The sequence below is a fragment of the Mytilus trossulus genome, chromosome 14, assembly GCF_036588685.1.
Source record: "Mytilus trossulus isolate FHL-02 chromosome 14, PNRI_Mtr1.1.1.hap1, whole genome shotgun sequence".
Lineage (NCBI taxonomy): Eukaryota > Metazoa > Mollusca > Bivalvia > Mytilida > Mytilidae > Mytilus > Mytilus trossulus.
The window spans coordinates 22,693,218-22,720,767 of NC_086386.1; the positions used below are offsets into that span (position 1 = coordinate 22,693,218).

The 27,550-nt window shown below is 31.7% G+C and overlaps 1 protein-coding gene and 1 long non-coding RNA gene across 2 annotated transcripts; both read left to right on the plus strand.

Annotated features, from left to right (window-relative positions):
- The first annotated feature begins 5,347 nt into the window (after positions 1 to 5,347).
- Positions 5,348 to 25,461, plus strand: LOC134696125 (uncharacterized). Its single transcript, XM_063557743.1, has 4 exons — positions 5,348 to 5,482; positions 6,800 to 6,932; positions 22,169 to 22,300; positions 22,865 to 25,461. Exons 2-4 carry the CDS (start codon positions 6,804 to 6,806, stop codon positions 23,258 to 23,260), a joined length of 657 nt encoding a protein of 218 aa, XP_063413813.1. The 5' UTR covers positions 5,348 to 5,482; positions 6,800 to 6,803; the 3' UTR covers positions 23,261 to 25,461.
- On the plus strand, positions 7,573 to 10,701 carry LOC134696121 (uncharacterized). Its single transcript, XR_010102900.1, has 3 exons — positions 7,573 to 8,101; positions 9,538 to 9,646; positions 10,137 to 10,701. It is a non-coding gene; the product is annotated as an uncharacterized LOC134696121 (long non-coding RNA).
- Positions 25,462 to 27,550: the final 2,089 nt, after the last annotated feature.

Consider the following 27,550-nt stretch of genomic DNA (forward strand, 5'->3'; position numbering starts at 1 on the left):
GAAAAACAGAACAAATTTGACATCAAACAAGTTACCATGGCAACAAATCATGACTTAATTTGCATATTGTGTTTAATTTCGTGATTTTTCTTGTGTTTTTATCAAATCTTAAGTATATTTTAGATTGAAAAAGTGTGTGCGCACCCAAGAAACAACTTAGTATTTGGTGATATTATACCAATAGTTATAATGAAGCTTCATTTAAATTATTTCGTTGTTTCTTGGCTGCGCAGGTGTTTCCACAATGGAAAAAAGATAGAAAACTGCACAAATTCTGTAATTTTTCATCGTTTTTTTGTGAAAACAGTATATATTATGACGTAATTATGACGTCATTAGATAAAAATCTTTATGTTTTATTATTTATATTTCTTGGCCCGGTGCATTTCTAAACATTATGTGCCAATTTGAAATGGTTCTCAAACATTTCATTTTCTTGGGCCAAAACTCCGAAGAACTCCTTTGGTTATAAGATATAAAATTATCAAAAGAAATGAATAATATTACACAGGCAAGCATATACAATTATGTTATGACGATTTTTTTAAAGATCTGTTTGACTTTATCCTGTCCATTTCATCGAAAATAAAATAATTTATTTATCGTTTTACTTTTATTTATAAGATATTTTAATGGCCGAATCAGTGTAATCTTCCAGATAGCTGCCTTGTTTAACTTGTTAATTTTGACAAGCTAAAATCTGGTGAGGGTTGAATTAAATATTACATGAATTGGGAAACAAACGAGTTGAATTATTGACAGATATTCTTAAATTGTTCTAGTGTACATCATGCTGTTTCTTTCCTTACATTTTATTGTTTTATTTTTGCTCATCTCTGGAATATTTGTAGGTGGAAAAACAGTTTAGGTTTCAACTTAAAATTACATTTCAATTAGAATTTCTATGCAATAGATAATTTGAGTTTGTTGAATTCAAGACAGTGATGATAATTTTCTTGATTTCTATTAATCTTTGAAAAGAAGGGATAAAAAGATTAAGAGAAACACACTTCCCCATTATAAGTCATGTATAACGATCGATATTTCTACACCATCAACAGTTAAAATCTAATTATATAAACACTTCGGGAAGCATAGTGCTTAAACTAATAAAATTAACCTCAGAAGCACACTTGTTGTAGTGTAAAATTTATATGTATCTCCCTCGTAATATTGTACGTAAGGACTAATTAAATCAGACAGTTTTTTTTTCTGAAAATGTCCTGTACCAAGTCAGGAATATGGCCATTGTTATATTATATAGTTCGTTTCTATGTGTGTTACATTTTAATGTTGTGTTTGTGTTGTGTCGTAGTTCTCCTCTTGTATTTGATGTTATTTCCTCAGTTTAAGTTTGTAACACGGATTTGTTTTTTTCTTAATCGATTTATGAATTTCAAACAGCGGTATACTACTGTTGCCTTTATTTATCCGTGGTATTTCAATAGAAATTATAAAAAGTATTAATGCAATTTTAAAGATTGAACTCCTGATTGTCCGATCAGGAAGATGTAATGAAAACCGTTGCTTAACGATGATAAAATTTACAACATTCTTCCCTTTCTTTGTGTAAGTAGTACATAAATTTTGAACAATGATGTCAAAGATCGATTACTAACAGATAATTTTATTCACGCGTCCTCTTGTCTTAGTGCAGTTGTTTATGACGTCTTGATAATGCAAGATTTTGTAAGATTTCAAATACATGATTAACAAGTGTTAAAATAATTAAAGTGAGCGTGGTTGTTTTTTTTGGAATAACCGGGATAATGTTTTTCCCCGTTTTTTTAACGAAATATTCTTCTATTAACAATGTGACTTATTCCAAACCACAATATATATGTGTCCAGTTCTTTAAATAGTTGGTATATTCAATGAATGATAAAACATGATCAGAAGGTACTAAAATCGGTTCTTATCGTAAAAATTGGAAAATATACCATCATTTTCCAAATTTTATTTTCAACAGAACTTGTACATATAAAGTATATATTGTTAATTTCTTCTAATGATCAATTATTTGTTAATTGTGAATGTATCGGAGAAAACAATTCAATGGTTAAACTTGTGCCCCCGTTTGCATACATTTTCAACAACAAAATATGCTTGAAATATTTTCGTTTTTTAAAATTGATTAGACCGTTGGTTTTCCGTTTGAATGGTTTTACACTAGTAATTGTGAGGCCCTTTATAGCTTGTTGTTCGGTGTGAGCCAAGGCTCCGTGTTGAAGGCCGTACTTTTACCTATAATAGTTTACTTTTTTACTTTTTTATTTGGATGGAGAGTTGTCTCATTGACACTCACACCACGTCTTCCTATATCCAGAACTAATAAGTTATAAGATAAGATAAGATAGTTTATTCTCATAAAACCATGCAAGTACAAAGGTTACAGAGAAGTTGAAAAATAATATACATATAAAACAAATTATGCATTTAAAATGCATAAAATTCAAAAATTTCGGATGAGATAACATATTAAAGAATATATATATATATAGATTTTGATAGTCAAGTGTAATAGTTAAAATTGTATAAAGAAATACTTCCTATAAGTATAGGTATGGTATATAAATTATGGTTGTTAAGAAGGAGTGAGCTTACTATTAATACATCTTATAAAATTGCAGAGATTTCTAAGTGTCTTTGTTTTTTTTGAATTAAACAGTTTGTTTAATGCAATAGTGTTATGTCTTGGTATTAGTTCATTTGGGATGAATCTTCTTCTTTCATCTTGTAAAGCCGGGCAAACAAAAATATAGTGGTATTCGTCTCCGATATCTTTTTTCTTACATATTGAACATTTTCTATCGCTTTTGTCAATGTTATACCATCTCCCCTTTTCTATTGGCAGTGAATGATTCGATGTTCGGAATATACAAAGTGTATATATATCTCGGTCATTTATGATGTTGAAATAATTCTCAAATTCAAAATGTTCCTTAAAGAGCCTATACGTAATGCATTTTGATGTGCTCTGGATAGCTGAATTCCAACTTTGTTTAAACTGGTCAATTAATCTTAGTTTGATACTTTTTGGTAACCATTTGGTGAGGTCTGTATTTTGCACATAAAATAAATTTGAAAATCCGGCATTGTCCAATATATTTTTAATGTTCTTTATCCATAAAATATCATCATTGTGTGTGTGATATCGGGAATATACAATCTTGTATAAGATTGATGATAACTTATTTTCATCTATAAGCAGCCTGCACCAATATGTTATCATTCGACATTTAATGCTTATTCCCAATGGGTATCGTCCAGTTTCACCGTACACAATCATGCTTGGGGTAGATCTCTTGAGGTGTAGTAAATGCTTTAAAAATTTAAGATGAACTTGTTCAATAATGTCATTTTTTCCAAATCCCCATACTTCACATCCGTATAGAAGAATTGGTTTCACCAGTTTGTCAAATAACTCTAATTGGCATTCAATTGATAAATTACACTGCCTTCCTTTTTTAATAACGTTGTACATAGCTTTTGTTGCTTTTTCTGATAGTATTTTAGAAAAAAATAAAACTTTAGTCTTAGATGTATTTACTTTAAGTTTCCAAGTATCACAATATTCACTGAAGCAATTTAATTGCATTTGAAGGTCTTCCTTTGTTTCTGACATTAGAACAGTATCATCGGCATATAATAAAATGAACAGCTTTAAATAGATATTGAGGCTAGTTTCAAGGGAGTTCGATATTGATGACAAACCTTTCACATTATGTGATAGCAAAAAATCAGTGAGGTCATTGATATACAGAGAGAATAATAGAGGGGAAAGATTTTCTCCTTGTCTAACTCCAGTATTACATGGGAAAAAATCAGATTTTTGATTATTGTATATAACTCTTGATTTTATATTGTTGTACATACTATGTATTACTGTATGCATTTTTCCATCAATGTGATTCAATGCCATCTTAAACCATAGGCCGTTTCTCCAAACTGTGTCGAACGCCTTAGCAAAATCAATAAGGAGATTAGAAATTTACATAGATGATTTTTTTCTATGAATGTTCAATATATATGTCCTGAAGATTTAATGAACATGCTTATACAAAACCAAACGCTTTTTATGCTGTTATTCTTCATTTCAAAATCAAATAACGCCATATTGCATTGTGCAAATTTAGAGCGTTTGTTACGACCATTTTTGACATCTGACTACCACCAAACTGTGTTATCATGAAACTTCGATAGCAATATAATAAGTGAATGTTCAGTATCGGTATCGTACCATTAATATTGACGAATATCTTTTAAAAAGTTCAATTAGATATAATCACTTTCTTCCTTTTTGACCATGATACTTTGTATCATCAAAAAGGTGACAAAGAAAAAATAGGAGAGAAGTCATTTTAGTAAGATTGAGCAATAGAAATATATCAGCTTATTGACAATTTTAATCACAGAGTTTTTGCATAAAAGAAGACTTTTCTACCAGTGTATTGCTTCGTGAGGTCTGAGAACATGTCAATGTATATCCAAATGTCCTTTCAGATTTCACATTAAACATTTATTTATATGCAAATCAAATTTTAAACATCTAGATTATAGATCGTGAAACCATTATCGAATAGAGAACCCTTTTGTGATAGTTGTCTTTTTTTATTTTAAATGCTCTCCAATGACAGTATAAATCTAAGATATGGATGAAACAAATCCAGAGAGTGATCGCTCATAATTTACACTTTGAAATTTAATATTCTCGTTTAGCCATTAGAAAGGTGGTTTGATTTTCTGAATATTGACCTTTGACTTAAAGATGTAGTTCTTGTTAATACACACATCCGAATGCCGATAAATAGTCATCATCATTATTGTTGAATTATAGAGCGAAATTATCATCCACAGTGTCTAGATAATTAAGACATTATATTTTTTAAAGCATTATTACATATGAACAATTATTGTACCGGCAAAAAAATAGACATCAAAATCATATGTCTATATGTCAAAGCATATCCATGCTGTGAGGACAAACCACATTTTAAGCATGCTCTTAGACCACTAGCAAAGCCATATAGTTCGACAAATGTTCTCTAATCTTTTCAATCGTCAGATGACCTAGTCTTTTTATCATTGTTGATTTTATATGAAAAAATGTATCTTATAACGAAACTAATATTTCACTCTGGGTTAAATTTAAAGGTGCAAATAGTAAAAAAAAATCGTTTTATAGTACATTAGCATTTTAAAAGTGTCTTCCTATCGATTTTTAATTTTCTTCATCATTTATTAAAGCATGCCTAAAAATTTGCTTAATTTCAAATTGAAATGCTGGTACCTGACATTAAAATATCCTTCTTCTCATTTATCATGTTTATCAGTCACGGTACATTCTCTCAATTGATAATTTCTAAAAATAGCTCTATCCGTTAACAACTACGGTAATATGTTCCGGATTCAATTTGCTGTGCATATTTTTTTTTATAACATTGTTTTCATAACTTCATTCATGGTCACCTGAAAAAGTATGGTGAGTAAAGTAATCCACTTTTAAATAATATCAATGCAATTGAAAAAAAACATCAAGTGATTTGAAATGATTAAGCATAAATAACGGATATATTTTTCTACAAATGTTGACAAGTATGTTTTATTACTTTTTATGGACAACCTAGCTAGCACATTTTCGTCGATAAATGTGAGGGCTAATCTATTAAATTGTAATGAATATTCAAACATTTTGATTCTGCTTTTGATATAAACCTTGTGTTATATATGTATTAAACATGAACCTTGTGTACTATTATCTTATTTCAACACTGTTTTAGTGTTTTCTTCACTCGTGTCGTTTAGAAATTACAACCGGTATATTTGGAGGGAGACGTCATGACTATAACCACAATTTGGGCAGTTATATTGATGTAGATATCATTTTGTTTTAATTAAAGCGTATATATTCTTTTAATAATAAATTCATTTTTAAAGATCACCCGTATCCGCTTACGACCTCGATCTATATTTATCATGATGTAATAGTTAGTCAACACATTTATACGCTTGAAAACTTGGTTTTCCCTTTTCATGTATTACATATTTCTTTAACAAAATAATCAAGAGAAAAACTTATACTTTCAAAATTTACATTTAGCTATGAGCTTACAACATTCTACCAGATGATACGTTTATGGAAGTGAAACCAAACTGTAACTTGGCGAAACATTTTGACAAATTGGTACAACGTAGGAGAGCATTAAAAATCTCAAAATAGCAAATTATTTTGCCAAATGCAGCTTATTTATTCCAGGGGTAGACAGTCCATAAAATTTCGAAAAATAGAGTTTAAATGAAAAGCGACACGCATGAAAATAAAATTGATGTCAACTCTCTCATTCTATTTGAATAATGTGAGGGCTAATCTATTAAATTGTAATGAATATTCAAACATTTTGATTCTGCTTTTGATATAAACCTTGTGTTATATATGTATTAAACATGAACCTTGTGTACTATTATCTTATTTCAACACTGTTTTAGTGAAAATAAAAATGATGTCAACTCTCTCATTCTATTTGAATAATGTGAGGGCTAATCTATTAAATTGTAATGAATATTCAAACATTTTGATTCTGCTTTTGATATAAACCTTGTGTTATATATGTATTAAACATGAACCTTGTGTACTATTATCTTATTTCAACACTGTTTTAGTGAAAATAAAAATGATGTCAACTCTCTCATTCTATTTGAATAATGTGAGGGCTAATCTATTAAATTGTAATGAATATTCAAACACGCATGAAAATAAAATTGATGTCAACTCTCTCATTCTATTTGAATAATTTTGCAGTAACATGGGAAATTGTCTTAGTGCTAACACAAACGAAAGAGACGGACTTCATAAGCTAGAGGCATCACTTCAATGTAAAGGTACCCAAACTGACAAGTACAGTGAGGATGAAAGAGTTGAAAAGGCAGAAAAAGTGAGTAGAGATAAATGTAAAAATACAATCAGTACAAGAGGTGTATTGCTGACCTGACATTGTTCCAATGTTATTTATAAAGTTGTGATAAAATAAAATGTGTTTTCAGCCGTTTATCCCCTTCATATGTGATCTCAAAAGATCTTGTAAAATGCTATAATGTACAGTTTCCATTTTTATGTTTTTTTGGTTTGTTTTTTTCCCCTCTTCAATTTATTCCATAACAGTTAAACTGACTGCTTATTAAAAAGTTTTAAGAGGCAATGCCAGAGAAAACCACGCAGAACTTGGAAATTTTGTTCAACAGCCTTTTTGAGATAAATGTGTTTTTGTAATGTATCCACCTTGTTTTGTTGGGAAATGACATTTTATAAAGTCATATTGGGTTATTATGTATAAAAAAATGAATTTGATTTTTCAGTAAATTTGACTGCTTATATAGGGAAATAGGGGTATTAATTTCTCAACAAAAACAGCCTACAATATAACAATTGATATATATTCTAAAAGATGACCATGAATACAGCAGGAAATGATAATAACATCTTTTGTATCTGTTGATATGTAAATGTTCTAATGCAGTAAACTGTCAGCAAACAGCAGTTTATTTTCGTCTATTTGGTGTTTAGATATACCAAAAGTGATGCTCTTCAATTTAAAAACCGATAAAGGTTGTAACCAGCTGGTAATGTTTTGACAGAAAAATGAACTTCTGTTGTATATTTTTATACATAATTGAACATTTTGATAAGATTTAAGAAAAGTACATAACTTTGTGGTGTTGGGAAACTTATTTCCCTCACCAGGAGATTGTTGCATACATGTACGGCTGATCACTTCCAGACAGAGGCAGTTACAATATCTGGGAATGAGGATTATTTATAAGACTGAAATTATTGTATTATTTGCTGGAAATGTGGAATATGAGGAATTTAAAACCATCCGTGAGTAGTTTTTGATGATTCAGCTGGACGAATGCTGGAAATTATACAGTTTTCTCCCACCTTAAAACAGTACATGGTATATCATGGACACCAAAAGCAAACTATAAAGATCTAAATGCCATAATTTTGTGCATCTTGAAAACTGGAAAGGCGGTTCACTTTGAAGCAGATGATAGTGATAGTGTTTAAAAGAATTCTTTGTGACAGTTATACCAGTTGGAACAGGTAATAGTTTATATTATGAAAGTTTAAAATTACTTCTCGGATGAATCATGTGGCCTGTTCAATAATTTTAATACATCCCCCCTTTCCCTCATATTTTTAGTTACAATGTGAAATTATTCTCTGCAAATGTATGATCTGTGCTGAAAGCAATTTAATACAATTTTATTCATCATGTTCAAACAATATTTGAATAGGATAATAATTTAAAATATAAAAAAAAATAAAACTACATGTATCAGACTCAAAAGTTACAAAAAAAAAGAAGATTTGGTTATGATCATGATGATTGCCAATGAGAAAATCACATGTACAACTATCCTCCATATACACAACAGACCATGCATGTCTGTCACCTTATTAATTATGCTTAACATTAATATGTATATGTCAGTAAGGTATGTTCATGTGCCAAAATGAATGTACATGTACATGTAGGCAAAATGCGACTACAACTGAATACATTTGCATGTACATGTAGAATAGATAAATGTATAAAAAGATGTGGCATGAGTGTCAATGATAGATCTTGATACAACTCTCCATCCAAGTCACAATTTATAAAAGTAAAGACAATCCTACAGTTATCAGGATAGTCATCATGGTCATACATGTATGTATGTTTATGTCAGATATATACATGTACATATGTAAACAGTAAGCTTAATTTGTTAAAAATCAGGAACGTCAAATTTAGATTTTCTGTAATTTTGAATGCTACATATACAGTGTACCTATATTTTATGACATATGAAAGACACACATATATTGAAAAGTGGTTATCATGATTACATATATATTTATTTATAAAAATAAAACTTGTATATCAAATCTTAAGATAATTAGATTCTTAATCCACTATTTCAATGTATTTAGATGGGATCTTTTGGGACGGCAATACCTTTGTTTCATAAAATTGTTGTTTATTGTCCTTCGTGTCCTTAGAAACTAAATTAGACATATGATATATACATGATACAATTGCAAGGATTTCAAACTTTTAACATTTAGTTCAAAACTGAAAAAAATATTTTAAAATTAGCACATTTTGAGATATTGTCATTAGAATTTAGATACATTTGTACATGTACATGTGTGATCCTGAAGCACATAACATATAAGGTTAATTTGACTCAAATATATCAAGTAAACTTGTTTAGTCATGTTAGTAATAAGTTAATCACAATTTACCTTTTCTGCTTTAAAGTGTTCATTTAGATCATTTTATACATTAACCTGTCCATTTAAAAATAGAATTAATCATACAAAAAAGTCTTGTAACTTTGAATGTTTTAATGTAGTAAGATGCTAACAGCTCATTATATATTTTCCACTGGTTCTTAAGATAAGAAAATAACTAATTTGATTTTAAATACAATTTTCCATATTCAATTCAAAGAATAATTGATCACCTTATAATCTGTTATTTCTTTAAACAGATAAAAGATACATCAGATGACAGACTTACATATAGAGGAGCCTATAATTAGAGAAATAGATTAACTTGATTTTGAAGTTAACCTACTGCATTAATATGAAAATTCATAAGTGAGTACCAGTATCTCTTAAAGTACATTTTTTACATGTTTATCTTTATTTTGATAAAGTACCATATGAGATAAAGTATGTGAAATCTTTAATCCTGTAAACATACTAGACATTACATCAGTACATAATGTAAATCAGAATAAGAATGCATAACAAATGAATTGTTAAACATTTTAATATGACCAGTGTCAGCTTAATTTAAGAACAAATTAAAACACAGATGACACATACATTGTACATAAAAATTAATGAGACCAAGTGTGTATTTTCCAGATATGCAAGAAGGGTTTTAATCTCTCACTACATATGTATTTTGAAGTCCTGAATGTGAAATCTTCTAAAAAATTATACTAAACTTCAAATATGTGTACTTGAATATATGTATATAATATTAAAATTCATCTTATTTAATATAATTAATTTAAAACATTTTCAAGCAAAAAACTGATTTATACATGTATAGCTTGACTATTCCTTCATTTGTTTTCAGCTGACTGAGCTTAAAGACAATCACACATGAAACTGTAACCAGTTTGGGAGACTCATACAACAGAACATTTCAATACCTATTAAGTTTTTTATGTATATGTTTGACTTTTGGTAATATTTTGGAAGTTACTTTAGTAATTGAGAGACCTCAATGTGGAAAATGACAATTTTGATAGAGGACAATTTTAAGAATATCAACTTAGTTGTTTATGGATCTTTATCTTTTAAAATATTACTGGGTGTCTGAAAGAATATTTCAAATTTTTTGAAACTATTTAGATATTTATCATGTTTCATGTGTTTATATAGGCAAATATTTATACATGTCATTTATGTTATGCAAGGGTTAATATGAATTTCTAAAAAGATGTATATATGTGTTGATAAAATAAGTTCCCAATTATTACAGAGTACTTAACAGAAAATGGGATCAATTTATATTAAAACAAATCTGTTAAAAGGAAATGAAAAGTCAAAAATTGTATTTTTAAAATAATTGTGTTAACATTTTTGTGCTATTTAGAAATATGTACACCAAAAAAAATAAACTTTAATGTAAGTATCAATGTAGTATGCCCTTGTTATTTTTTGTTTTGTGCAGTACATGCATTTGAATCTTGATCAAAATTGATGGATTGAATTAATAAACAGGATAAACTAATTGTTATGTTAACACTGTAGCTAAGTATATGTCACATTTAATCAGGCCAAGTTATCTGTCTTATTAACAAAGGAGGTTTGTTATGATTTCAAATTTCAAGGCTACATGTACCTATCACAGTTCTCTTTAGGCCATAATCATTGTGATGTATGGGAATAATTCTCTGTTGTCATATTCTGACTTTTATACAAACCAAGTGATGAAGATAAAGGGTGCTTCTATTTCCAAAGGTTTTGAAGAAACTGCTATGGAATACAATAAAAATCAGAAGATGTAGTATAACAGTGGTGGATCCTGAAATTTTCATAAGAGAGGGCCCACTGACTGACCTAAGGGGGGCCCGCTCCAGTCACGCTTCAGTGATTCCCTATATGAGCCCCCCTGCCCCCCTAAATCCGCCTCTGCATAATTGTAATCAGACAACTCTCCATTAAGAGACCATACAATGTAAAAGTTTATAGTAATAGGTACAGCCTTCAATAAAGAATTAAACCACTCTGCATAATCATATTTGATTTTGCAAAAACAAAGAGCATGCTTATTTATAGATTTTGTCACTATCAATTATATACATGTACGTGCATGTACTAATGTATTCATGTGGTGTCTGTCCTTGATTTGAAATCCCCCCACCCAATTATAAATGGGCAAGATCCATGGTCATGCCGGTTGGGAGTTCAGAATATATAAGGTTGAGAAATGAGGATCTAATCATTTATTATTCGACCGCAAACAATTTTTGGGAATGTATAATGGTACATGTATGATGTCGTCATTGTTGTTGTCTGAAGACACATTGGTTTCCGGACAATAACTTTAGTTTAAATTAATGGATATCTATGAAATTTTTATGCCCCACCTACGATAGTAGAGGAGCATTATGTTTTCTGGTCTGTGCCTCCCTTCGTCCGTTCGTTCGTTCGTCCGTTCGTTCGTCCCACTTCAGGTTAAAGTTTTTGGTCGAGGTAGTTTTTGCTGAAGTTGAAGTCCAATCAATCTGAAACTTAGAACACATGTTCCCTATGACATGATCTTTCTAATTTTAATGTCAAATTAAAGTATTGACCCCAATTTTATGGTCCACTGAACAAAGAAAAAGATAGTGTGAAGCTCAGGTTAAAGTTTTTGGTCAAGGTAGTTTTTGATGAAAATGAAGTCCAATCAAGTTGAAACTTAGTACACATGTTAACTATGATATGATCTTTGTAATTTTAATGCCAAATTAAAGTATTGACCCCAATTTCACGGTCCAGTGAACATGTAAAATGATAGTGTGAGTGGGGCATCCGTTAGTCCGAGATTACTCTGACGTCCGACGGCTGTTTAGCCAGACAAGCTGCGGCCGTGGGACGTGATGTCCCACGGCCCCAGCTTGTCTGGCTAAACATCCGTCGGACGTCAGAGTAATCTCGGACTAGGCATCCGTGTACTATGGACACATTCTTGTTTTATAAGGTTCAATTCCCCTAAAGGAAGGTTTGGATAAATTTGGGGATGATGTTCCTTGGAACACAACAGATTGTCTTGAGGTGCTGCACACATGTGCCAAATATCAAAAGATTTTGTCAAAGGGCAAACAGATAATGCTCCCGACACAAAATTGTAAACAAAAGTCATCTTTTTACTTTGAGGTCAAAGGTCAAAGTACAGCAAAAAATTGAATTATAGGTATCTGTGGCATTGACTTATGAACTAGATGCCAATTCAGTGAGATTTTTCTTGCATCTTCCAAGTACTTTCATGGTGAAAATTTGTACAAAAAAGGCCCACATGAAATGAATAGTCTACATTTTATGCTTGCTATGGCAACCAAAGGAACAAAGTGGCGACAAGACTACAACTTTTTTTCTTTTTTTTTTTCATCAAAAACTCACTTAAACATGATAAATACAATAAAGATGCAAAAGTGTTTGGTATTTTGCAACTTAATCCATGTAATTCCATTTTGGTTTGCCAAAGCATAATTTTCTCAATATTACAATTTTCCTTATTTTTTGCATTTTTTTACTGAATTGTTTTAAAAAGAGTAAAAAAGATACCAAAAATTGTACTTTCATTATTTTTATGCCCCACCTACGATAGTGCCTCCGTTCGTCTGTCCCGCTTCAGGTTAAAGTTTTTGGTCAAGGTAGTTTTTGATGAAGATGAAGTCCAATTAACTTGAAACTTAGTAACATGTGCCCTATGATATGTTTTTTCTAATTTAAATGCCAAATTAGAGTTTTGACCTCAATTTTACGGTTCACTGAACATAGAAAATGATAGTGCAAATTTCAGGTTAAAGTTTTTGGTCAAGGTAGTTTTTGATAAAGAAGAAATTTAATCAACTTGAAACTTAGTGTACATGTTCCCTTTGATAACATCATTATAATTTTAATGTCGAATTAGAGAATTTATTCCAATTTCACGATCCACTAAACATAGAAAATGATAGTGCGAGTGGGGCATCCGTGTACTGTGGACACATTCTTGTTTTAAACCAACATAGTACTAGACTTCCATATCAGTAGTAAGTCATAAATGTTGTTTTCCTCTGGTGATGGATAATTGAAAAAGGTTAGAAACTGGCTTTTCTTAAATTTTCATAATTTTTCTTATTTTAGCATTTTTTTACCTTTTTTTTTTTAAATCAAAAAGATACCAAAAATTTCATTTCCATCATTTTTCACACCAAAATAGTACTAGACTTGCATATAGGCAGTTTATTCATAAGTGTTGTTTTCCTCTGGTGATGGATAATTGAAAACGGTCAGAAAACGGCTTTTCTCAAATTTTCTCAATTTTCCCTATTTTAGCATTTTTTTACCTTATTTCTTGAAAAAAATCAAAAAGATACCAAAAATATTATTCTAATTATTTTTTACACCAACATAGTACAAGACTTCCATATAGGTAGTTAAGTCATAAAGGCTGTTTTTCTCCAATGATTGATTATTGAAAACGGTTAGAAACTGGCATTTCTCAATTTTCCTTATTTTAGCATTTCTTTACCTTATTTTTTGAAAAAAAATCAAAAAGATACCAAAAATTTTATTTCCATTATTTTTTACACCAACATAGTTCTAAACTTCCATATAGGTAGTTTAGTCATAAGGTCTGTTTTTCTCAAATGATGTATCATTGAAAACGGTTAGAAACTGGCATTTCTCAATTTTCTCAATTTTCCTTATTTTAGCATTTTTTTACCTTATTTTTGGGAAAAAATCAAAAAGATACCAAAGTTTTTATTTCCATTATTTTTTACACCAACATAGTACTAGACTTCCATATAGGTAGTTTTGTCATAAGTATTGTTTTTCTCCGATGACGGATAATTGAAAACAGTAAGAAACTGGCTTTTTCCTCATACATTTCAATGGAAAATAGCGATTTGAGCCCTCATATTGAATTTCATTAAAAAAAATGTCAAATTCACAAAAAATTGAAAAAAAAATTATATATTCCCAGTCAGTATGTTATACTGAAAGGGTAAAATATAAGTTTGACCAAATCAATTTTTTTTAGTTGAACAGTCCTGCCTGGTACTCTCTGACATTGCCTCTTAAATATTTTTTTACTTTGATTCTTATCTACTTTTTTATATGATTTATAACATATGATTTTTTTTTATCATTGACTTTTACTATTACTTATTAAACTTATTTGCAATTCCATCTTCATGCCTAATACATTTGGTAACTACTGACAAAATATTAACTCTCCTGTAAACACTGACAACTAGATTTTCTCAATGTTTGCTCCATTTTAGCAAGGACGCTTTCAATTATGGATTCAAGGAATAACGTTCCAGTAAGGAACGACATCAACATATCAATGTAGGATAAAAAAATAATCAAATAGTTTTGGGTGGGTTGGGAGAGAGGTAAAAAGTGCTGCAAGTTTGTTTATTTTGAAATCGGTTTTACATATATTTATATTGGTCAATCAATTTTTCACGAATTAAGTAAAGAGGATTGTTGGGGGATGGTCAGTGAAAAAACTATGTTAATTCACTTACTAAAATAATATATATATATACAACTCGTCTAAACATCAACCCAACAATGTTAGATCTGTAAATTTGCTTTCGCAAATTTTTTTTTTCTTCCCTCGCCGGGATTCGAACCCATGCTACTGTGATATCGTGACATCAAATCGCCTGCACTGTAGCCGTCCCGCTAGACCACACGACCACCTGGGTTCTACAAAATTAAAGATTACAGTGGCCGTGTGTTACCTTTCCTCGTCAGTTTTAATTCAGCGGCATACTACAGAACATGATATATAAGGCATGGAGATGTTATTGTTACAGATCAGCTGAACTATCTAAAGTAAAGGATCCTACACATTAATGTAAGATACAGTCACAGAAAATAATTATATTTATGAGTACGTCTGAGTCAGTGACAACTCTTCAACAGATTTATCCATCGGATCGCCATCAATGATGGTGATACATGGCTGTGTACATTATGTATATACAACTCGTCTAAACATCAACCCAACAATGTAAGATCTGTAAATTTGCTTTCGCAATTTTTTTTGTTCTTCCATTGCCGGGATTCGAACCCATGCTACTGAGATATCGTGACACCAAATCGCCTGCACTGCAACCGTCCCGCTAGACCACACAATGACCTGAGTTTCACAGTAATAAAGCTTACGATGGCCTTGTGTTACCTCTCCTCGTCAGTTTTAATCTAGCGGCGCACTACAGTACATGATCTATAAGGCATGGAGATATTATTGTTACAGATCAGCTCAATTACCAATAGTAAAGGATTCTACAAATTAATGCAAGATACAATCACAGAAAATAATTATATTTATAAGTACGTCTGAGTCAGTGACAACTCTACAACAGATTCATCCATCGAATCACCAGCAATGATGGTGATACATGGCTGTGTACATAATGTATATACAACTCGTCTAAACATCAACCCAACAATGTTAGATCTGTAAATTTGCTTTCTCAAAATGTGTGTTCTTCCATTGCCGGGATTCGAACCCATGCTACTGAGATATCGTGACACCAAATCGCCTGCACTGTAGCCGTCCCGTTAGACCACATGACCACCTGGGCTTCACTATAATAAAGCTGTTGTGTGTATAAAATTATAATGCTTGATGTCTTCGTGAAGAACGTGCCAAACATTGAAATATTCCTTTTCAGAGTATTGCGCAGAGGTTATAACTGTTTCTCAAAAGTAAAATCACAAGAGTATGAGCTCCAATGAAAATTCAAAACGAAAAATCAAACGATAAAACACAACAAACAAATGGACAACAACAGTTATATTCCTGACTTGATACAGGCATTCTCAAATGTAGAAAATAGTGAATTGAACCTGGTTTTATATCGCTAAACCTCTCACTAGTATGACAGTCGCATCAAACTCGTAATTGTTTGTTATTTTTTACAAAAAGCTTTTTCTCTGAAAGTACTGAGACAAATTTAACTATAGTTAGCCATAATCATTATAAGGGAATCTAGTTTAAAAAATGTGTCCGATGACCTTGTTTTCCACCCATGTTGGCTGACATGGTTAAAAATATAACAGAGAGGTAAAACGTAGTTTTTGATTTATATCTTTGAAACTTAAGCAATTAGCGCAAATTTTATAGGTGGCAAAAAAGTTCCTAAGATTAAAATTTATCGGACGAATCCGACAACCCGTTGTTTCTTTGCTGCCCCTGAGTAATTACATTCTTGTTATTATCTTTAATAATTTTATCATTATAAATCTTATTTTAATACTATTAATTATAAGTTTATACTTCTTTCACCTGATTTCCAAGTTTTCATACACTGGGGTTTGGATGGAGAGTTGTCTCATGTGCACTGATACAACATCTTCGTATTTAGGTGCACCATTTAACAAGCTAAAAAATGTTTCCATTATATTGAATTTACTGCCATTGAATCGCTTTATAACCCATGAGATATGTTAAAAATACATTTTTGTTTTTAGAATCAATTTGTTTCAAATTTTACCTTTTCTTGAATTGAAATGAAAGGCAAAAATAAATCGAGACAAAAATAAATCTTCCTAAACCGTAGCGTAGAATTTACCAACCCATACTAAATAATTCAATTACGCAAAAGATATATTCCTAGGCACCTGATGAGTTGTGTTATTATTTCCAACAACCTTGAAAGTTATCTATATTTCCTTAATATATTATATTATATATTATATATGCTTCACAGATGACAACGAATATGCACCAATTGTACATGTCTTACAGTGGAGATCACTTTTAACATCTCATCAAACCTGTCGGAATCTCTGAGAAGAACTGTTCTAAGATACTGAAAAAAGAAAAAAAATGAAAAACACAATGGCTGTTATGATGAGTATCAACCACAACATGTCACATTTATAAAAAGTACACACTTTACTGATGTAATCTCATTGCAATTTATACCATAAATCTCACTATAATACATAATATTAATACAATAACCAAATATATATTTGCCGACTGCCCAACGTAATCTAGAGGACACCGAATTTATTACAAATAAATAAACATGACATGTGAAATATAACAGCATGTGTGATATAACCATACAGCATAACATACTGAGTTGTAATTAATAATTATAAATCATCAAAATTTCTCCATCCTTAACGATCCCGCCGGCCAGGAAAAACCAACTATGTCGATAGACGGCGTTGGAAACCTGTGTCCAAACCCTAACTTAGTCGAAAGTTAATATGCTCGAAAGACCGTTTCCGGAGTCATACTTGGACAGTATACTTAAAGATATGACATAAAACAAAACAAAAAATGATATAAAGTGAAACATGAAACAATAATACATTGCACAAACATTATAAAAACCCAATTAAGATCTAGATATGAAATATTAATGAGAAACGATATATACAAATATCGTTAAGAAACTTGACTGTATCAGTGTTGAGTAGAGAGTGATTACTCCACGGGATTATTTCCCGCTCATTTATTACATGTACATGTAAACATGTGATAATCACATGATTAATCAGACGGAACGTTAGTACAATAATTTTCCTCTATACTGCGAAACGCGGAAAATTATAAGTACACACTTTACTGATGTAATCTCATTGCAATTTATACCATAAATCTCACTATAATACATAATATTAATACAATAACCAAATATATATTTGCCGACTGCCCAACGTAATCTAGAGATCACAAAGAAAGGGATGAAAAGAGCCCAAATTATAAACCAAGTTTTCTAGATACTGATAATCTCATATCTAAGGAATCAGCAATGTAACCATCTTTGCTAATATCTGATTTCCACCTTCCATGACGTTTAATACATCTCTCATTTACTTCTGACCTGGCTGCTGCAGAAGCACCACCAGAACGTAAAGAATGCAAACCTAGGTTCAAGTCAGGAGCTACAGTCTTTAATCTACGTACAATATTCTCTTTTGTGGCTGTATAGCTTAACGTCTTATTCTTATATATCAACTTAGCTAACCCCTTAGACCTAAAAATCGGTCGAAATATAAAATAATCCGAATTAACATCCAAACTAGCAAGTGAAATGTATCGCTTATACATAACAACTGGACATGCCAAAGTGTTACCCCTAGAAATAAGTATCTCGTTACCTTGTCTGTATTGATCGGTCTTGGACCGGGGCAGAAAAATAGAAATATGATCATCAAAAATCTTAACATCCCTACATGTAATAGAACTTAATTCGTCAAAGCGCAAAAATCCAGCATAGCCTATCAAAATCATAGTCAAATCTCTAACAATAAGCAAGTCATTTTCAAATTCATTAATTTTACAGAGTTCAAGTATTATATCCGAGGTAACAGGGTCCTTCTTTACGACTGGTTTTCCATTTAATCTTTTACATGATTGAGCTAACGAATGAATGTAAGCGTTATTTGTAGGATCAACGTAACCATAAAGCTCATGTACCCACTTTAAAGCATAAATTATCGAATCTAAAGTACAAGGTGATGACTTCTTGTCAATCAATAAAGTTAAAAACAATGAAACATGAATCGGATCTGCTGGTAATTCTTTAAAACCATATCCTTGAGCAAAAGATCTCCAACGATTATAACTAGCAAAGTACTTTTTTGTAGTATTGTCACTTTTAGACTGGATAAGATAAACCGACATCTTTTCTGCTAATTTTCCAAGTTCAACCGAACATCCTACAGTACTCTTCTCTACAATCTCCACAACATGTTGCCTCAGTCCTAAGCCTGAAAATCGCAAATATGGATCATTAGAACATAATATTTAAAGCTATCAACCTAAATTTAAGTGGCCATTTCCCGAAAATGCCGTTTTTACCGGCACCCTTCACTATAACTTTGTCATTTGTAAGATAAATAGCGTCTGAAACAAAACTCTTAAAAATTTCTTGTGCACAAAGTAAAGGCCAAAATGCCGCCGATTTCCATTCTGGTATAACCAAAATACCATTAGCACGCTCATTGCACATTTTGTTAACTGTTTTTGCAATCAAAGAAGGTGGGGGTACCAACCAATTGTTGTCATTTCCCCAATATTGACTAAAACTGTCAACTGCTTCAGTTCCTGGGCACCATATAACTGAATTAAAACGCGAACAATGTGTATTGTAATGAGTGGCAAATCGGTCTATGCTACACGGACCCCAAATATAGTTTAAGAAACTGAATGTTTCATCGTTTAAAGACCAGTCATCGTGATCTGTATAACGACTAAGTTGATCTGCATACACATTCTGAGCCCGAGGGACCCAGCGAGTCTGAATATTAATGTTTTTCTGTTCACAAGATTCTAAAATATTAATCGCAGTTTTTTGTAGTGACAAATTTCTGCTCCCCACCGTCAAAATACGTGCGACATTTTGATTGTCACTGTTGACTCGAACTAATTTGTTCTCCAACAACGAATCTTGAGTATACAAAACTCTCTTGACGCATTCAAGTTCACGCCAAGTTGAACTCTCAAAAGGTTCATTACCTACCCAGTTACCGAATACTTCGGTACGATCATAAGTGGAACAAAAACCACCAAAGCCTACATCTGAGGCATCACAAAACAAATCGACATCAAAATTGTCGTGAAAATTAACTGTGCTTATATTCACACCTTTACTATTCCTTGCTCTGCAAGAAACTCTCCAAAATTCTAACTCATCAATAGCTTCTGGTGTAATTTTTACAGATGCCTCCCAGCTTGCTCTACCGTTAACACAAGCATATAAAAATCTTGTTCTCAATCTCACGAGATCACCAAATACTATTTGCATTGATATGAGTTGACCGACTATGCCCGCTAAAATTCGAGCCTTTAACAAAACTTTACCTCTCCCAATCTCGGAAAGTATATAGTTTACAGTTTGCTCTGCTTTATCTATTCTCTCAGGACTGACGAATATTCTACCAGTTTCAGTATTCCAAATGAAACCTAACCATTTCAATTCTTGGCATGGATCCCAAACACATTTTTCATGTGCAATTAGAAAACCTAGCTTTTGAAGGTGAAATTTTACAAACTGACTACTTTTTTGACAAGATTCAAAATCTTTACCACCTCCCAAACCATCATCTAAAAACATAATAATTTGTTCGCCTTTAGATCTGAAATACTTTACAACTTCTCTGAGAACTTTGGTAAATATGTAACCAGCAGTAGCCAATCCAAATGGCAAGACATTAAAAACGAAATATCTGTTTGCACCATTTATCTCCCATGCAAAACCTAAATATTCTCTGTGCAATTCAACAATCTCAATATGGTGATAAGCACTTTTTAAATCATAGCCATATAGAAAATCATGTTGGTGAAAAATTTCCCTTGCTAACTTTGTGTCTTCATATTTAAATCTAAATTTAAATAAATGAGGATTGATGTGTCTACAATCCAATACCAACCTGGGTTTGCTCGATTTATTAAAAGCAACGGTCAAAGGATTAACTACACAAGGTATATCATTCACTTCTGATATACAACCTTTTGACAGCAAAGTTTCAATTTCTGACTTAACAAAACTTGCGTTATCAAGAGATGATCTGTTATTTCTAATAATTTTATGATCTGGTTCTGTTTTGAAAGGTATCTTATATCCGTTTTGTATAACATCAATTATATGTGTATTACCTGTGATTAATCTCCATTCATCGATAGCATTTTTCAATCTACCTACTGGACTAACCGGTTTTTCCACATAAGTAACAAGATCAACTTTTTGTAAACAATCAATTGTTATTGAACCCTTCTCATTGGCGTTTCTAATTTTGGAATTATTGCAATAAAAATTATCATCTGAGCTACAAAATAAGCTTGAACTATCTAAGTTTGATAAATATAAAGAATTACTTATCTTTTGTTTTCTATCAGGACAATTATCTGCCCAGTGCCCCCTTTTTCCACAATTGAAACACTTTCCAGGCTTGAAAGAATCATCTTTATCTGCATTCCTGGCATAAGGAACTTGTCTGGGTTTGATGCTTTTCTTGGTTTTCTCTGCTTTACTCTTGCGCTCTGCTCTAGACTGAGCTCTTAACATTTTTTTTCTCATCTTCGGAGTCTTCTGCTATTGGGTTGGCAACATACTCATTAACCACTTTCCAACCGAGTTGAGAAGAATCTGCAAGTTTAATTAACTTTTGTCTCTCTTGCACAATGTCAATACCTTCTGAAATCCTGGATTTAGCGTTCTGTACGGTCGCTCTGGTCAAATCATGAACTTCTAAGCTTGACTTCGCCTCTTTCAGCTTTGTTAGAACCTTCACACCATACTTGAATTGGTTTTCGTTGCCCTTCCTCTGAAAATTATAGTTATCGGTCAGAGTTTCCTCCATCTTGGCCATTTGAGTCTGCGAAATTTCTTGTTGACTTTCTTGTAAGGTGGTCTGCAAACTTGTCAGTTTACTGTCCATTATACCGTTTATACTGTTCAATAAATCCTGTTGAGATGTTGATATGGCATTGGAAACCTCTCTCGAAATGGCATTTCTTAAAGGGCTGCTCAACATATCGGTGTCCATCTTGACTGTATCAGTGTTGAGTAGAGAGTGATTACTCCACGGGATTATTTCCCGCTCATTTATTACATGTACATGTAAACATGTGATAATCACATGATTAATCAGACGGAACGTTAGTACAATAATTTTCCTCTATACTGCGAAACGCGGAAAATTATAAATCTTACATATAAACATGACTTTATTGGCTACTTTCTAATTATTCTAATAATATAGAATAAAATACCACACGAGAAGAAAACCCATTCGAATGTGTATTAGATTGAACATGTAAAATATGTTGAAGCTTCCTGATTACAAAAATAGTGAAAACTATGATTCAGGAGAGACGCAACATTACAATCGAAGCTACTAATTGTCATATATGTCTTTTTTTATCAGGAACGCCAATTACATGTTCACAATCCTACAGCAGTAATAGTAGGACACAATGGAAAAATTGTTTTAGGAAATAAGAAACGAAAGAAAAGTAACGGAAGACTACCTTCCGAAATTCAGCAGCATCAGCACATGGTAAGTTATCTTTAGTTCTCCACTATTAGTTTAATTGATTAAATAAAACATTTATCCCTATTAATGAAATAGAGAATGGAAATGGAAAATGTGTCAAAGAGACATTAACTCGACCAAAGAGCAAACAATAGCCGAAGGCCATCAATTGGTCTACATTACAGCGGGAAACTCCTGCACCCGGAGGAGTACTTCAGCTGGTCCCTAAACGACGTCATACCAAACCAAACTCCGAAATAAACACAGGAAACTTAAATTTAAAATCATAAAAGACTATCAATACAAAGTCCAGACCTAGAATCGGTATATGGATAAAATGATTGCCTATAGTTGTCTAAGCAGTTTATCTTCATCAACGAATGACATGAAGGTTTACTATCCTCACAGATTATATATATATTCCTCTAAAATTGTTTGCACATGCAGTATTTGAACAATAAAAAGTGCTTCTGGCGCACGATATAATATTGATAAATTTGGGGTTGGGGTATTTTATCATCATAGGTTTATATGAAATTTCTGTGCCACAGTTTTATTTTCTTTTCATGGCATATATGTGTTTTATAGATTACAACTGATGTATCGTCATCATCATCTAACCAATCAGAAAATGAATACAACAACAAATCAAATCAAAGGATAGCAAGGCCAATCGAACTTGAAACGTCTACCTCCGGTTCAGAAAAGACTACTTCCGACGACTCAGAGGAGGACAGATATAGATCTATTGCTATTGTAAAGTCGCAACAATGTAAAAGTGAAACAGAAATTAAGAACGTTATTCTCGTATATAAAGAAGATTTGATGAAACTAGCGGAAGCCAAAACAAAATCATTAGAAAAACAACTGCTGGGAAAATTAAACACAGCGGGTATCTCTGATCGGAGCAAAATGAGAAAGTTACAACGATTAGATACTTTAACCAAAAATGAAAAGAGCTCTAATATTTACATAGTCACATAACATATACATTCTCTTTTTTCTTTCACAAAATGAAAATACTTTAAACTGATTTGTTGATTTGTTCACATTTTTTTTGTTGTATACATGTTGGTTTTAACTTGGTATTGACCATCCTTACCTTTGCAGCCACTGTTTAATGACATTTTCTTGTGATATATAATTCTTAACTCATTTTGACATTTGCATTTTTGATATGATCATTTATTTCATTTTCTTCTTTTAACTTCACATTTGATAAACTTCCTACATATTAGGTATTAGAATTGTTTTTATAATGAAGTGTATTTTATGAAATTGTTTTTGTACAAGTGCGTTGCCGTCTTTTGCATCGTTTAAACTTGTTTGTTTGCCTATATGTAAGATCGATTTGATGATTCATAGAAAAACAGTGTTTGGGGTTTAAATAAATAGCATTTATAAAGCTGGTACGCAAATGTCACATCTAAGATATTTCTCCAAAAATGATATTGGTACTCGTTTTGGATTCCTAAAAAAGGGTTTTAAATTAACCTGAATTTCTCTGTCAGATTCGATTTCACCCCTATACATTTTAAAGATTATTCGGAAACAATAAAGCTGATAATAACGGTTTAAAATATTACATCGAATTGTAATTGTCTTTTAATTTGTTGATCATTGTTGATAACTGTTAATCAAACATGTTATGTGCCAAAATATTGTAAATGCCTACGGTTTCATACATATTTCATTCTACTCCTAGCTGTAAAGGATACATCATCATATTTTATTTCCAAAATGAATGAAACAGTATTACAATTGTTACATGAAGGATAGCAGTGTTACAGTAACGTTTTCTGAAGGTTTTATGTTTGTTTTGTTTTTTTAATATATATATACTTTTTTTATATGTTTTGATATTTCTATAAATGTTTTTTTTATATACTATCATTAATAACGTTATTAATTTGTCATTTGAGAGCATATTATACAGTCAAGCAATTTCTTTTTGAAATCCTAAACCCTCTTTGAATGTTTGTCCTCAATGCTCTTCGACTTCATGCTTTATTTGGCCTTTTTAACTTTTTTTGGATTCGAGCGTCACTCGTCACTGATGAGTCTTTTGTAGACGAAACGCTCGTCTGGCGTATATATATAAAATTTAGTCCTGGTATCTATGATGAGTTTATTTGCATGTAATGACATATTGATATAATTTGTCGTGATCTCAGGATTTCATTCATTTGGTTTGTTTTCATTTTTCATTCCGTTTTACCTTAAAACCTTTTATATCACATTCAAGATATTATGTATATGATTTTTTGTAAGAAGGAAAGAATACTTTTATTCTAACTAGGTACGGATATTTTCAAAACATATTGTGGATAATAAAGATAACTTTTAATTTTGTATAGGAAAATATTCACCCACTTTTAAAAAACTTAATTGATTCCAGATATAACTGTTAGCGTGTACAATATATTGTCACTTAAATTTGCATAATATTTGTCGAAGTGATTGAATTTCTAGTGTATATTATCTTATCATTTGTCTGAATTTTCCATTCCTAGTATTGCTACTAGTATTAAAGATTTCAATTTTTTCCGGGAATGTTAACGTTGAATGAACGCATCATGCAATGCCAGCTGTGACGTGAGGATAATATATCTGTTAGGAATTGAACTTGAGGTGTTCCCGCTACCGCTCTCTATTGTACACGACGTCACCGTGGTTGTGACGTTAGCTATTCAGAATTCCAATACAAGTATCATTGCAAGCAGACGTTTTTATTTACTACGCTTTAATTTGTGTCCGATACAACCACTCTATGATAATATTATTGGCACAAATGATAAAATTTCTGGAAAAAAACATAATTTAACGTATTAAGTTTTTAGTACCAAGAACGAAACGTTTGATCTGAAATATCTAGAAAACTGCTTCAATTGCGCAAGGAGAATTTCTCATATATCAGTACATGTTAACTATAAAACGCTTAATTCATGAGAGATAATTTGCCAAAATCATATTGTGTTCAATTAGGGTAGAACTGTTTATATCGATATTATGTAAACTGTATTGAAAGGACATTATCATATCAGTGTTTTGATTAAGACGGCTATGTGTCTCAGTGTGTCACAAAGCAACGATAGGTGTAGTGTTGATCATAAATCTCTCAATAGCTAGATATGATACCACCTAATATGTGTTCAGTGAATTTACGAATATATCTACCTTTATAGTTTATTACATGTCAGTTTGTACGTTAAAAGTTAGCGTTATTGATGATTTTGTTGATTAAAGTTACTTTTGAAATGATTTGTTCCATATGATTTTTAAACTGTATTAACCAGAACACTTATTGTTAATCGGAAACTTGCTCAGAGATAGTTGAGATGTTTATGAACAGATAAATGATAACGAGTTTTTTTCCGCCACTCTAAGGAATCGGTCGAATATCCTGCTTCATGTTCCAACAGTTCAAAATTTTATTTTTTATTTGTAAAATTAAAATTGAAATTGGGAATGTGTCAAAAAGACAACAACTCGACCTAAGAGCGGAGAACAGCCGCAGGACACCAATGGTTCTTCAAAGCGAGGCCAAACTTTCGCACCTGGAAGTGCACTTCAGCTGGTCCCTTAACAAAAAAGTATATTAGTTCAGGGAAAATGGACGTCTTACTAAACTCCGAAATATATTAAAGAAACTAAAATTAAAATCATACCAAACTAACAAAGGCCATATGCTCATAAACTGGTACAGGCGAAAATAATGCGGCGGAGTTAAACATGTTTTTGAGATCTCAACCCTTCTTCTAAAAGTCTAACCAAATGTAGAAAAACGAAGACACAGCAATATTGACAGAAACCCTCAATTTAAAAGAATAGATAACTAACCAAATGACAATGATACATAATTTAACAAGTGACTACCAGCAGTTACTGACATGCCAGCTCCGAAGTGATTTAAACAACTTTTTTACTAACAGGTCGAACAACTGATGTTCTTTAACCCTGTTGACTGCCATTGGCGATTGCCAAATAAAGTTTATCACAAGATGTAACAAAATGGATCTTAATATTAACGGTATTCGGAAGGCCGTATATAATTTACCCTGATTTTTAGATAGACTCTTGAATTTTAAGTCAATAGGATGAACGGATCATATAAACCGGAGGGAAAATATAGTACAAGCCCAAACGAAAAAATATAAAAAAGTCTAAATTGAAAACTAGGTTCTAACCTTATATGATTGTGTTGGATAAAAGCCGCAATTTTTATACGTATGCATGTAAAACAAATTTCGTTGTAGAATGGTCTAAATACAGCTCAAACAACATTTTCAAAAAGACCAAAAAAGTGAAAAAGTATATTTAAACAAAACGCATTTGACTAACAGGTAGAACAACTGGTGTTCTTCAACCCTGCTGACTGCCATTGGCGATTGCCAAATAAAATTGATCACAAGATGTAACAAAATTGATCTCAATTTTAACTTTAATACTAAACAGAAAACAATTAACTAGTGGCTAAGATGTTATGCCACAAGCATATTAAGGTGTCAATTTATTTTTTGTACACCAGAACCGGATTTCGACATTAAATGTCTCTTCAGTGATGTTAGGAATCGAAACGGTATTTGGAAGGCCATATATAATTTTCCCTCATTATAAGAGAAACATGATATATATACAAAATACGAAATACGAGCGGAGAATGATTTAATACTTTATAAGATGACGATTTATGTTTACGAATGATGTCCTTGTACCGATGATTAATTTAGAAAATGTTTTGACTAGTTTCATGAGTTTGTGATACATGTACTAGTATCAAAAACCCTGGTGTAATAATTTTTCAGTAATACATAGATTTCTTTCGCTAATATCTAAATTTATACATTATTACATACACAAGTGAATCGTACAAGTTTGTATATATAAACACCATAAGATGGTGACAAGGGAACATCACCATCTTAAAAAAATGGATAATTTACAAGAGAAGGGAATGTGTCAAAGAGACAACAACCCGACTATAGAACAAAAAATATCAGAAGATCACCAACAGATCTTGAATTCAGCGAGACATTCCCGCACCCGGAGGCGTCCTGCAGCTGGCCTCGAAACAAATATATATACTAGCTCAGTGAAAATGAACGCCTAAACTCCAATTGTACACAAGAAACTAAAATTAAAAATTATACAAGACTAACAAAGGCCAGAGGCTCCAGACTTTGGACTGGCGCTAAAATGCGACGGGTTTAAACATGTTTATGAGATCTCAACCCTCCCTCTATACCTCTAGCCAATGTAGAAAAGTAAACGCAT

What these genes read in the sequence shown, in the direction of transcription:
- LOC134696125 (XM_063557743.1), top strand. Translation starts at nt 6,804, where the DNA reads ATGGGAAATTGTCTTAGTGCTAACACAAACGAAAGAGACGGACTTCAT. An exon ending in GAGTTGAAAAGGCAGAAAAA is followed by an intron (nt 6,933 to 22,168) that starts GTGAGTAGAGAT and finishes TTTTTTTATCAG; the next exon opens with GAACGCCAATTACATGTTCA. An exon ending in TTCAGCAGCATCAGCACATG is followed by an intron (nt 22,301 to 22,864) that starts GTAAGTTATCTT and finishes TGTGTTTTATAG; the next exon opens with ATTACAACTGATGTATCGTC.